Source organism: Magallana gigas, chromosome 1 (assembly GCF_963853765.1).
Source record: "Magallana gigas chromosome 1, xbMagGiga1.1, whole genome shotgun sequence".
Taxonomy (NCBI): domain Eukaryota; kingdom Metazoa; phylum Mollusca; class Bivalvia; order Ostreida; family Ostreidae; genus Magallana; species Magallana gigas.
In genome coordinates, this window is record NC_088853.1 from 15,128,437 (window position 1) to 15,141,545 (window position 13,109).

General features: G+C 37.5%; 1 protein-coding gene across 1 annotated transcript; it reads right to left on the reverse strand.

Moving 5' to 3' along the window:
* Positions 1 to 368: 368 nt before the first annotated feature.
* LOC105344057 (uncharacterized) lies at positions 369 to 12,336 on the reverse strand. The gene is made up of 3 exons (XM_011451675.4): positions 11,812 to 12,336; positions 8,416 to 8,788; positions 369 to 6,435 (listed from the first exon to the last, which is right to left on the reverse strand). The coding sequence occupies exons 1-3, from the start codon at positions 11,962 to 11,964 to the stop codon at positions 863 to 865; spliced, it is 6,099 nt and encodes a 2,032-aa protein (XP_011449977.3). The 5' UTR covers positions 11,965 to 12,336; the 3' UTR covers positions 369 to 862.
* Between the last annotated feature and the right edge of the window lie 773 nt (positions 12,337 to 13,109).

Consider the following 13,109-nt stretch of genomic DNA (forward strand, 5'->3'; position numbering starts at 1 on the left):
CGATTTTTTATTTCATGTTTTTGCTAATTTACATCTTGAATCAGTGAGAGTATCTATTTCTATCTGACAGTTTGTAGCTTCTAAACTGCTGCTAAATATTCCTAATGTCATCTTGTCAACATTTATAAACCAGTCACTGCCTGAAGCCAGTGTGTTTTATAAAATTTATTTATGCAGTTTTAAATACGCATTTCAGCTCTGAAATGACAATTCAGGTACACAAAATCTCAATCTTCTTCTAAAATCAGATTTAGAAATTGTTTAAACTTGTTTACATAAACAAGAAAACGAACTGTATTTAAACGATTAATATGCTCTGTTGAATTAGATTTTTAAAAATGTTTTAACTCTGTTTTTATAAAAAAAAAAAAGAAGGAAAAAACGTATTGATTGGAACAAAAAATATGCTTAAACATAAATAAACAAACAGCATATCATTTTGTTGTTTTATAAGAAATCAATAAATATTTACATACATTCCAACAACACAAGCTTTAACAAGGCATTTATACGTCACTCCTTGCAGTACGTCATGGTTTCCTGACGAAACAATAGAACATCGTCACATAGTTTTGGTCAAGCGACTTGAAAACGGTCCACACGACTCGTGAATTTTCATCGATTTAAAAACAATGCATTTTGAACACTCGACCAATTAAACCACGCTGCCAGAGCTAAACAAGATAAAAGACACATTGTATTTTTTCTCAGTTTTGTAATCTCGTATTTTGCACAACATTGTCTAGTTTATGATATGATGATAAGAAAAAAATCGAAAATTATTAAACTGTCAAATCAACGATAACGTCATCGCTACTACAAGATTGTCACAATTCTAGTAACATAATTCGACCGGGAATGATCACGGTGATTTGGCGTACTGGACAGCTCCATTACTCGGGCCCTTGCTAGAGGCGGGTCTAACTTGTGGTATTCCGAAACCAGTGCTTCTGAATCTGAATCGCTGGTGATAATCTTGTGCCCGGTATAAACGCGGGTTGCTCTGGACACGCACGTCTGGCTTAGCTGTTGTCGTTGACTGCTGGACTTCAGCTGGTTGTTTTTCTAGAAGCTGCTGTTGAGGAACCTCCTTCAGGATTTGCTGTTTTTTAACAGGCGGGTCAATCACCGCCATTTTTACTGGTGCTTCTATGGTCTTGGGGACCGGGCGCTGTTGTTGTTGACCAGGCTCTGGTTGGTTATTAGGCTTCGGTATAGGTTGAGGGTACGGATTTTGGTTCCTAACACTATTTCGCGATTTTTCAAGTTCCATAGGCAGAGGTCCATTCGACAGAGATTGTTGTCTCGGAGTCTCAATGCTCGGGACAACCGACTGAGGCTGCTTCTCTACAACAGTATCTCTTCGATAGAACCCGGGAACGGGCTTACCTTTATCGGCGATAGCTTGGTTCTGCAAGGCTTCTTGGTAAATTATCTTGGATTCAGCCGGCGTCGTTCGTACTGCCCAGAGAACCTGACTGTTCCCGGCGGACGGCATCGATTCAGCTGGCTGAAGAGCGTTTTGATAGCTTCCTAAGCGATGAGCTCGCTGTTCTCGGCCAAAAACATTACCAAGGTCGGATAACTTTGGGCTTTCTGAGGGTTGAAGCCGTTCCTTAGCTCTGCTTACAGCCATAGGGTGTATTTTGGATGGCGAAAGTCCACCGGACAAGACACTGAATCCTCCATCATTAGACGGGTACCGCATATGACTTGGATAAATGGCATTCGGTTGTTTCAATTGACTTACAGTGTTACTTGGCTCAACATACTCCTTTCTGACAGGAGTCTGCAAATTGGGTCCATGTTTTTCAATCTGATTTTCGGCAGCAACCCCAGTTTTATGATCAGCGCCACCCATCAAGAAAGCACCAAATGTGTCTGTCTTAGGATTATATACTCCAGGTTTCTGGACGGTCTTTTGAGGATACTGTCCTTTGATTTGTTGTGGATTCCTATTAACGGGTATAGGAATTGGAGCTGGCTGAGGATTGCTCGACCTTTGACTTTGCTGTTGGGCTCTTTGTAGAGGTTTGGGTCCACTCACTATAAATTGGTTAAGTCTGGAACCAGTTGTGGGAGCAGGTGTGTTTGGACTCTCTATTAATACCGGTCTTGGTTTGTTCTCTGGGATTTGAGATTGTCCGTTTTGTACAGAAAACATATTAGGGTTGTTTGGCTGTTTATTCCACTGGTGATGAGGCTCGGATTGCTGTCCTCTTGTAGCACCTTGATATTGTTTAGAAGGTCCCTTCCAGTTGCTTAATTGAGTACCTGATGACATTGGGTTTGACAGGGAGGGTTTTTGTGGATACTGGTTTGACTGTTGTTGGCGGTTTCCGAATCTGTTCTGTGTTGGTCTGCGAACGTTTGGATATTGTGGAAACCTATTTTGTTTTTGGTTTTGGTTCTGGTTGCTAAATCTGTTATATTTGCTAGGATCATATGGGGCTTGTGTGATGGGAGATTCAGTAGTAGTTGGAACTGCTCTATCCCATATAATAGCATCTAAAGTAGTCATTTTCTCTGGTGGGCCTCTTCTATTAGGTGGTACATTTTCTGATGCAACACTTTGCTGTTGGGACAAGCCCGTTTGTGGTTTGATTTGTTTCTGTTCATTTGCAGCATTCCTGGTCTGTTGTACAGTTTTAACCTGTGGCATCTGATTTTGAGCTAATGCTGTGGGAGGTGTATTTTGCATTACTCTTGGATAGATAGGTCTCTGGTTGTTGACATTCCGTGGGGGGTACCTTTGTGGATATCGCTGAGGTAATTTGCGAGTAAATGTCGGTCTGAACATTCCCCTTCCATGTGCAGAAAAGGTCTCCTGTCTGGCATTGATAACCGGCGGAGATGGGGTTGTTGCTTTAGCGGCAGCAATTACTGCTCCCTGCAAATTCTGAGTTCCCATTCCGATGGCTGCTAAACTTCCCATTCTATATCCTTGGGTTGTGAAGGGATTATTTGTGGTAGGTGCCGGTGTAGAAGTTGTGACAACTGCTCCTTGAACGAAAAGAGAGCCAAACTTGTTTGCCTGGTTGGGAAAGCCTTTCTGAGAACCGAGTGGTCCAGTTGGTCTTTGTCGATTTGGCAACGGTCGGGGTGATCCAAGGAAAGGATTAAAAGAACGAGGCGCACTGGTTTTTTCTGAGGCTTGTGGGGCAGGAGTTGAGGGTATTTGTTGCTGACTTGATTGTCCAACGTGTTGCGACATGGAGTTCTGTTGTGAGTTTAGCATAACATTGTTACTGTTTGGCTGATTTGGTACCATGCTGGACTGCTTTGGTACTATTTCAATTTGTTTGGAAGGTTCAGACTTTTTGGAGGAAACCATAAGTGGTGAACCTACTACATACAACGGGTTCTTATTACCTTTAAAGCCCGTGTTATATTCACCAATGTTTAACATTTTATCAGTAGCTTTCGTGACGGGGGGAGCTTCTGTTTTATCTAAGTGTTTGTTGACGTCAGCTTTGGATTGTAGAACAAACAAAGGAGAATTTATTCCTTTAATTTTGGTTCCGGGTACATTTGTATCTGCCAACACTTTTGATCCTTTGTTCTGTATTGGGGTTGAAATAGTGGTAGTTGTTTGAATTGCAACATTTTGTGCCTGCTGACTTGGTGGTTGTTTCTGATTCCTAACTTGTTGTGTGTTTTGTGGGCTCTGCTGTGCGTTCTGAGATGATATGGATTGTAGTTGTTGTTGTTGATTTTGGAACTGTTGTCGTTGTTGTTGTTGTTGATTTGGAAATTGTTGCTGATTTGGGTATTGTTGTTGTTGATTTGGGAACTGCTGTCTTTGTGCAAAGTTTGGAGAAGTGTTTATATTCGTTTGAGATGGAACATTTGACATCATGGAATGCTGATTTTGTGGGGGCCCAACTGGGGAGGCCGGTGCCGGCGGAGCATTCCATCTATTAACACGCTGCACCGGTGCAGGAGTGGTTGTTACAGGAGCAGCTGTAGATGGGGGGAACATACGGGAACTTGGTGGCGAGGCTTTTGGTTTCTGGAATCCTGAAGATGAACTGGGTTTTGGATCATAAACCGTTAGTCCACCAAAAAACTGTCTTGCAACTTTCGGGTTCCATCGCATAGCTTGTGGATCAGCGTTTAGTGTGAATGGCTTTTTGTTTGGTCTGATCCTGTACGATGGATTGTTTTGTTGATTTTGTGAATATGGCACAACCGACGGGGAAGGATTTCCTTGTCTCATACTCTGCGCTTGTAAATAGTGTTCTTTCCAGAGCTCTTGTTGTTGTTGTTGTTGTTGTTGTTGTTTATTCTGTTGCTGATTCTGAATTTGTTGTGAATTCTGATAGCGTTGTTGATTTTGAGGTGGTTGCTGTGACGCTGTTGGAGATGGAAGTTGACCTTCGCCTATTTGTCTCATCTGAGCTTGTCTGCTTCCCTGCTGTTGCTGTTGCCCATTCCAAATCTGTTGTTGTTGTTGTTGTTGTTGTTGTTGTTGCCGGTTTTTAAGGGGTTGCGTATTAGACCCAGTGTTTTGTCTATTACTTTGCCATTGCGTCTGTTGCGGGTTGTTTCCTTGAGGCTGGGTTCTGGTGTTTGTCCGTTGACTCTGTTTTTGGTTTTGGCCATTTACTGATGTCTTTGTTGTAGTTGGTGCATTGTTGCTCATCCAGCCATTTTGACTTGAGATACGCTGAACGTTGCTCTTGGTTCCTTGTTGTTTAAATGTTGAATCTAACCATTGGGGATTAGGTTGAACCTTTACTGGTACATCAGTTGGTGATGAACTTGGTGGTTGTTTGGGCTGTGATCTTGTGTTAGACTGTAAATGTAAAGAAGGAGACTGGGGGGATCGTGGTTGCTGCACTGGAGTTGGCTGTGGGTTTGGCTGAAAGCCCTGCCAGCCGTTGTTTTGCCATGGTTGATTTCCCATATTTCCATTGACTGTTTGTGGTTGTTTCACACCAGTATTTGCAACCCTCTGGGGATTACTAGGAGAAGGAGTGGTCGATTGATTCTGTATAATTTTAGGCTTGATTCTCTCTCTTTGAACTTCGGGAGCATGAACGAAATCAAAACGTGGTATTTCTTTAAACCCTGCAGGCTGAACAAAATTTCTGATCTGTTTTGTATCTGGGTTCATTTCCATTGCAGGTCGGTCTATAGAAATTGGCGTGTCTCCCTTGAAGTTGCTAAGCGGGGAATTTCCCGACGACACGGACGGAACCACATCATTGGATGGGTATAAACCGGAAGAAGGTGGAGTCGGGGGTCTTCTGTTGTGATGATACTGTTGATTTGGATTGGAAGACCTCGGTAACAAGCTCTCTTGAGAGGCTAAAAATCCCCCAGAATGGGTCTTTGCAACCATATCATTAAACTGAGTTTTGCTAGGATTTTCAGAAGGCATGCTTGAAAGTCCTCCAGAAGGTTTGTCAAACTGTGAACTAAACGCGCCTCCGACACCATCCATGGATACGGATGGTTTCGATGGCTGGTTTTGTGTTTGTGACAACGAACCTCGCTGACGGGGCATGCGTTGGTAGTTGTTGTTTTGATTCCAATTCCATCCATTTTTGTTATTATTGTTGGTAAAACCAGCCTGTTGACGATGGAGTTGTGTACGTGGATACCACTGATTGTGTTGCTGTTGTTGATGTTGACGTCTTCTTTGTTGGAACTGACTCTGATATTGTTGTTGATGCCCAGCGTTAGGTTTATAGACTGGTTGATTTGGATGTTTTCCATGTTGATACTGATTCATCGGTTGATTGGTAGGTTGTACGTTGTGTTGATTCATACTCGCCGGCTTGTGTTGTTTACGATGGGGATGCGTGAACTGATCGCCCTGTTTTGGACCTGGGTGCTGCGATTGAGATGTTGGTCTTTGATTTGCTTGTGTTGGTGTGGGTTTGGGATTGCTGTCAGGGTTCACGAACGCCGGAGAGGGTTCTACCTGGTTCTTCTTTGGTTGTTTGGGCCTAGCGTCTTGGGTGAGCTTGAAATTCTGGTTGCTTGGCCGATGTCTCTTTTGACCTATGATTTCACTGTTGTGCTGAGCATACCTAGTCGGACTTGCATTTTGCTGTTGTCCAAACTGTCCATTCTGTCGATGCAACGCCCTCTGGTGTTGTAACTGATAATACTGCTGACGATTGTTATTTGGAATTCCAGGAGGACTTGGTTTAGGAGCAATGGACTCCACCTTTCTCAGCTCTGTTCTGTAAATTTCAGCATCTTTCATCACCAGAGGCTTTTTAGCAGCATTGTGGTTGTCGATGGTCTTCTTCGCTTGGACACCTAGCCATTCCACTCTCTTCCCTAGGTTGGTGTGATCCTGGTGTTGGTTTTGCCACCCCTGGACCTGTCGTTTACGTCTCATAATGCGGTCGGTGATCTGAATATCAGCACAGTTTCGAATCGTTCGTCTTTCCATGCATTTTTGGCATTTAGTGTTATCTGCAAAATAATAGAGTATACAAAATCTTATTCAGTATTGACCATTATAAAATGCAAAGAAATGTTGTCATTGAAAATCTTAGATTAAGGTACATGTACCATACATTCAACTTGAACGTGAACAGTTATCTTCTAAAGTATTTTATTATACATTTACGTAATTATGTCAAATAATACTAATTTTGGTACGTTATCAAAGTTAAAATGACTTTTTATTAACTTCATGATGAATGAATTTTAGTTGGATAGAAACGAAGTGACACGTGGGTGTTATGAGAATGTTTAGGTGTAGACCATCGTAAACATCAATGTTTGTATTTACTGAGAATAATATTTTTTTTCATTTATCAATTCATTACTAGATATGGAACATTGATTAGTTTGTCATTAAAGAACCGTCATTTACCCTTCATATCTAATGTAAGGAAGTAGCTGTTCTGACATTTTTGTCACAGTTTGCAAAACGTGATGTAAAAAAAGGGACATATCTAGATCGTGGTCGGGCTATACCAACACTGTGCACTAAAAGACTCATTATAAAAAGCACGATTTTTAATTTTTTTTTTTAACTCATTATGCAAGAGGAAAAAGACGAGAGATTTTCATAAAGCTGTCACTACGAATGTCGCAGGACAAACGGTTTATCAGTGGACGGAAATATTCATCTGTTCTATATATAGTAACACGACATGTGATTAACCACCGTGGGCATGTGATCAACTATAGATTTTGTAAAAAGTTGAATATGGGTCTTAATTACTTACAAATATTGCTGAAATCAGAGTAAGATCGTATATAAGAAAGTTACATCATTGAAACTTCCAACAAATGCAAACAAGTTTATATATATATTTTTTTGGCTCATCTACGAATAGTTTTGAGTGACATGACAGATATTAACAGTTGTACAAAATTAGCAATGATGTATATCATTTTTACATCATTTTGTTGACATAATCGTTTTAAACGACTTCGGTATGCTGTTGAATGAGAAAAATTGATGTTCATTTTGACATTTAAAACGTCTAGTTCATTAACTTTCAATTTACAGTATATCATAGTCGACAATCATCATTAGAATGCTTATTTTGACTGACATTAGTGATGACTAACCCATCCAATTTCCTTTCAATGGTGAGAGATTTAAATATTTTCTTTTTAATTCTATAGCTATAGGTTTGTGTTGTTGTACCAAATCATACGGGAAGCCACATTTTGTACTATAAATTTATGAATATTGATACAAAGAGTAAAATTAAGAAAATGACAAAATGTGGGCTTTTAACAAGATATAAATGCACGAGACAGCTATTGAACAAACATAAGATGTAAATCTAAAAAGCAATAATGATTAGACATTTTGATATTTTGTTTTGGTTATAAATTATGAAAATCAAAAAGACGTCCATTTATTATCATTTTTTGTAATATAAGTATCCTATTTTTTATGTAATGGTATCTTTTTTTAAGTTACAGTAATAGGAGAGATATAGAAAACTGAGGCCTGTAGAAACAAACAGATAACCATATTATTATATTCTTTTGAATTAGGCTAGCATTTAATAAGAATTCTTGTCACAACCCATGTCTTAATTAGAGTTATATAACTGACAAGGAATAGGTTAAAAACAATTTAAATGTTTCATTTAAGCTTTTTGTGCAGTTTAATTCTTTAGAATAGCACGATGTTGACTAGAACTTGAAATTAAATCTAATAAAAGGTTACTTTATTTGCATATATTGCCACTTAAGGATTTTAATGAATGCATGCATGTCGTGCCATTATCAAGTATTTCACAATTGAATTAAAACGTTCCTACAATGAATAAATATATTGTTTTTATTTTTTACATGTGTACGTTATGTAATGCATTCAATTTAGATCAAAGTTATTTGATTTTAATGTAATTGTGTCATTTTAATGTCTGTGTACGTCAAAGTTGTTTGATGTATAACATAATGTATATATTTTGTTTTTACCTTGGACGAAAGACCACTGCAAGACACACTGTTTGCAGGTAAGTCCAACAGGAAGTTCGACGTAAGCATCAACAAAAGTCTCGTGAGATTTCACTCGCTGCCTCTTCTCTCTGTTGTCGCTAAACAAGAGGACGTGTTTATCGAAACAACTCTGCTGGAGATCTCGTCCTTTTGTCGTGACGTCACACAGCCGGAATTCTATGTATCCACCGACTTTTTCAGGGTTTTCAATTGTTACTTGTACAGTGCTACCGGTTTTGTACATGCCCCCGACGATCCCTTGTGCGTATTTCCCGCCAAATTCGTGAAAACGAGGCCCGTCCCACGGATCTCCACATACGCCGCATTTTCCACCATTGATATTCCACTGTCTCTAAAATGAGAAAATGACAAAACGATATCATCAAACATTGCGATACATAATTTTATTTATTACTTCCATATACAACAATCAAATAATGTTGTCTTTCTTGTTAAAACTGGGATAATTCATACAAGTACGTAGTATGGAATACATACAGTAGACTGCAATCATTTTATTTAGCTAGGTGAGAGAGAGAGAGAGAGAGAGAGAGAGAGAGAGAGAGAGAGAGAGAGAGAGAGAGAGAGAGAGAGAGAGAGAGAGAGAGAGAGAGAAACATTCCTAACTTATTCATTAATAGACAATATATAAGTAATGGAATTCAGCAAGAAAACAAAGACCTGTTTTGTTTTCTCCCCGTTTGATCTAAACAGATAACAGATGAAAGTGATGTGTTACAGGTAACAAATGTCACAGACTATAATTAAGATGAAATCAATCAGGTGTCTGTCAGCGGGGATTTCATTTTTAATATTTTTTACACACAAATTATGAATACAGATCGCGTCTCCTATTGCACGAAGTTGACACTTACAGCGCAGCGAGAGAGAGACTGAAAAATGTCTGAAAACAATTAAGCATTTCATGCAGGTCTGTCTACAGAGACGGATTTTTATTTAGATTAATGAAGGTTTTTGTTCTTAAATGTTATTCTTATTATACATATATATATGAAATACATAACATATATGTCACTTAGTCTCTTAGATTATATCCACATGTGAATTGAACATAAAAATTACATAAAATTATTTAACTGTTAAAGTAGTACAATATGTTGCCAAAAATAAGTACCAGAATTAATCATAAATAAAAAACCCTAATAACACCAAATTCTTTAGTGCAAAGACTCCGTAATATTGGAACTGGTTTTGTCTTAAACCAAATTATATATCTATGATGCTTTTTATTTTTATTTTTATAGAGAGTTGGGTACTTAAACGGCATTGATCATTATACTGTTTCTAAATGCATGAGCATGAATTGGGTCGTATAATTGGTTGTGTAAAGATGACGGTAGTCTAAATATTTTAAGCATAAATATGCCATTCTGTGTACTATTAAATGATTGAACAAACCCAAAACCCACATATGGTGGTATTTATATTGTACCTATGATATTCTCTGACATTTTTTACGTTCAACCGTTGATTAAGAGATGGGCGTGTGCGATTCTTCGTTCACATGAAGATGGTGATAAAAATTCTCTTGACAGTGAATACATTATGAAAGAATATGTCTCTCTTGGTTGGTCTATTTCCTGTAAACCATGTCACGATCCCATGGTACACCTGCAATCACGGTCGTTTCTGGTGCTTTAAGGGGGTTTGATGGTCAACAAATTAACCATCTGATCTGCCTTAAATTAACCATCTGATCTGCCTTAAATTAACCATCTGATCTGCCTTAAATTAACCATCTGATCTGCCATAAATTAAGCATCTGATCTGCCTCAAATTTTTTAACAATTACTTCGGTTTTAAAATTTGGGTTTTTTTAAATTTCGTTCAATAGAGCTCTTTATCTAAAGGAGGTAAATTTAACCCTAAAAATGCCCATGACCATTGAGCCCTCTTAATATGACTGGATAGTAAGATATAGTAAATTGTTTGATTTTTTTTAAATCTTAATCGTTTGACTAATTTCTTTTTCTTAAGATTGGTCAAAAATTTCAAATGTCAAACTTTTAGATAGATCTGATGGTTAATTTGTTTACCACTCAGCCTCCATAACAAAAATCAGACTCCATTTTTACAGAACAAAAGGTCATTCCAGTGTTGCCTTTTAAAAAATTTAAAAAGGTCAAACAATCTTAAATTGATCTTACTTGTTTATAAAAAAAAATTCCAACCTATTCAGTTATTAACAGTGATTAAGTCAGACCTGTTGATTTTTGTTTTTTTTTATTTTAAAGTTTCTCTCTGATTGTAGGTATTTGACAAATTAATCTGGTTAAAAAAAGGCTCAGTTATTTGCCATAACCTCATTTTTCACTTTCTGTCGAAATATTCGCAAACCCACAGTTCTAAACAAGTCTTGATTTATTTAATAATGAATAGAAAAACATTATTAATTTTAATATTTATCTTTAGTCTTTACCGCGACGTGACCCCGACATAATAAATTGACATCCGTTAACTTACAGGTCTGTTTATGACGTGGACGTGTCTTATCAGAGTTAATTACTCATTAACCCATTTATTTTATGAATCAACACGCGAACGTATTAAACGGTTCTAAGACGTGTCTAAAACTCAATGAAATGAAAACAAAGCTCGCACACTGTTTTACTTTGCCATTCAATACGTACAAGAAAATGCAATGTAAATATAAATTATTTCCGAATTTAATTGATTAATCATTCAATGAACATAGTGAGGAATGCATTAAAAGGTCATGCCGTCACTAAGCGGTTAATTAAACAAATCCAAAAGTTGGAATATTCCGAAGTCCTTAGTTAAACATGATCTCAATTTCCCCTTTTAAAGATAAGAAGTCAATAATTTATTCATCTTATTTGATATGATTGACAGATTGTTTCTAATTTTCATTTAAAAATGCATATTTTTGATTTTTTTCTAATTAACTAATTAGTCACAAAGCAGCGTTGCGTTTATTACGAATCTATTTTTCGTCAATGTTTTAATAAGGGAGGTGTCATTATCAATAATTCATAAAGATTTCTAGACAGAATCAATTCAAACCTGTGTGAAATTAGGGGAAGTTTCATAAATCATTGAAATCAATCAGTTTCTATCCTCTCCTCAAATGCCGTAAAATTTTAATAATTTGAATTTCAATTTCCGTTTTTTATCAAACTGTTGAACATTAGAAATCGGAACACTAGGTAACAATGGAGACAATAGACAAATGTTGTTACAATGAATCTATTTGTTTAAATTTGTTTATTAGCATAAGTAATTGTAATTTAAAGCAAAAGGAGAATAGTTTTCAATGTTGATACTAACATCTCTCTCTCTCTCTCTCTCTCTCTCTCTCTCTCTCTCTCTCTCATCAACAAATCCAAAACTTACTTCAACTCCTCCACAATCAAGAACTTCTCCCTTTGTATCCAGTTGAGACGAATAAGTCCAGATGGTGTTCCGAGGGACCGGACTCACGAGGTGTGCCGAATGTACTCGGGTAGCGAAACAAATTCCAAATATGAGTATCACCAATCGAATCATCTCGAAAAAAATTTGTATATCAAGTCTCCTTAAAAACTATTCCTGTTAACAAACGTTTCTTCTCTATATGGAAAACAAATTCTAACGGTATATCCAGAAATAACGAAAAATATATATAGTCTGTATATATAATATTTACGGTAAAATCATAATTATCGAAAGTAAGATATATATTTCTTCCTTAGAACAGAAAGTTTGATAGCTATGTTGTGACGTCACCCATTTTCTGTTTCAATGGTCTGTTCACACTTTCAAAAATTTCGAGTCCGACTTCACGAAACTATCTCACAAAACTGAAAACAATAAACGTGAACTTCGGGAGCGAAAAACCTCGTAACAGCCACCTCCTAAGAGTCGAAATAATGAAGTCGGCAAGCCTCGCGCGACAATTAGCGACTCATTAATATGCATGATAAAAAAAGAGAATTTTCAACGTCACACATATCTACCAAAAGAGATTTACGATGTCAAAAATGTCACGCATGAAGATTTAAAAATTGCTCGAGAATTAAAGAAAACCCCTACGGCTGCTAAAACCTGTTATTGGATTCAAGTTTGTATTAACAGTTATGAAAGATGGAATATATTTTATATTAAATGTAGAAAATGAAAAGGGAAAAAAATGGACTGTCCCCAGTTGGAAAAGTTATCTTGCATTCTCTTCCGCCTATTAAAAATCTGATTTATAATAGAAGGAGGAAATTGGTTGTGACGTAAACGTTGATCATCTGTTATTTCAAGTACTGAATATGTTTTGGCAAAATAAGTCTTGGTTTTGCTTTTGTTTTTATATGGTTCATTATTGTACCTCTGTTTTCATTACTTGAATGGAGAGCGAATTTCATTGGGGGGGGGGGGGGGGGGGGGGGAGGAGTGCTTGGACGTGGGGTAGGGGTGGAGGGGGGGGGGGGTTGTTGTTGTAATGTTTTCAATACTTTGTGTTATCAGAGAAAACATTCTTTTTTCACAATTGGAACCTTTACGTGGTTTCTCTAATTAAAAGCAAAATCTTCCGTCTATACTATTTCACGCCGAAGTCGTTAAAAAGTTATAATTGAATCACATTTAAAAATTGTGCAGAACATTTGATATCCTTAAATACCAAAGGCATAGGTGCACTGCCGTAAATGTGTTACTTTGCTCAC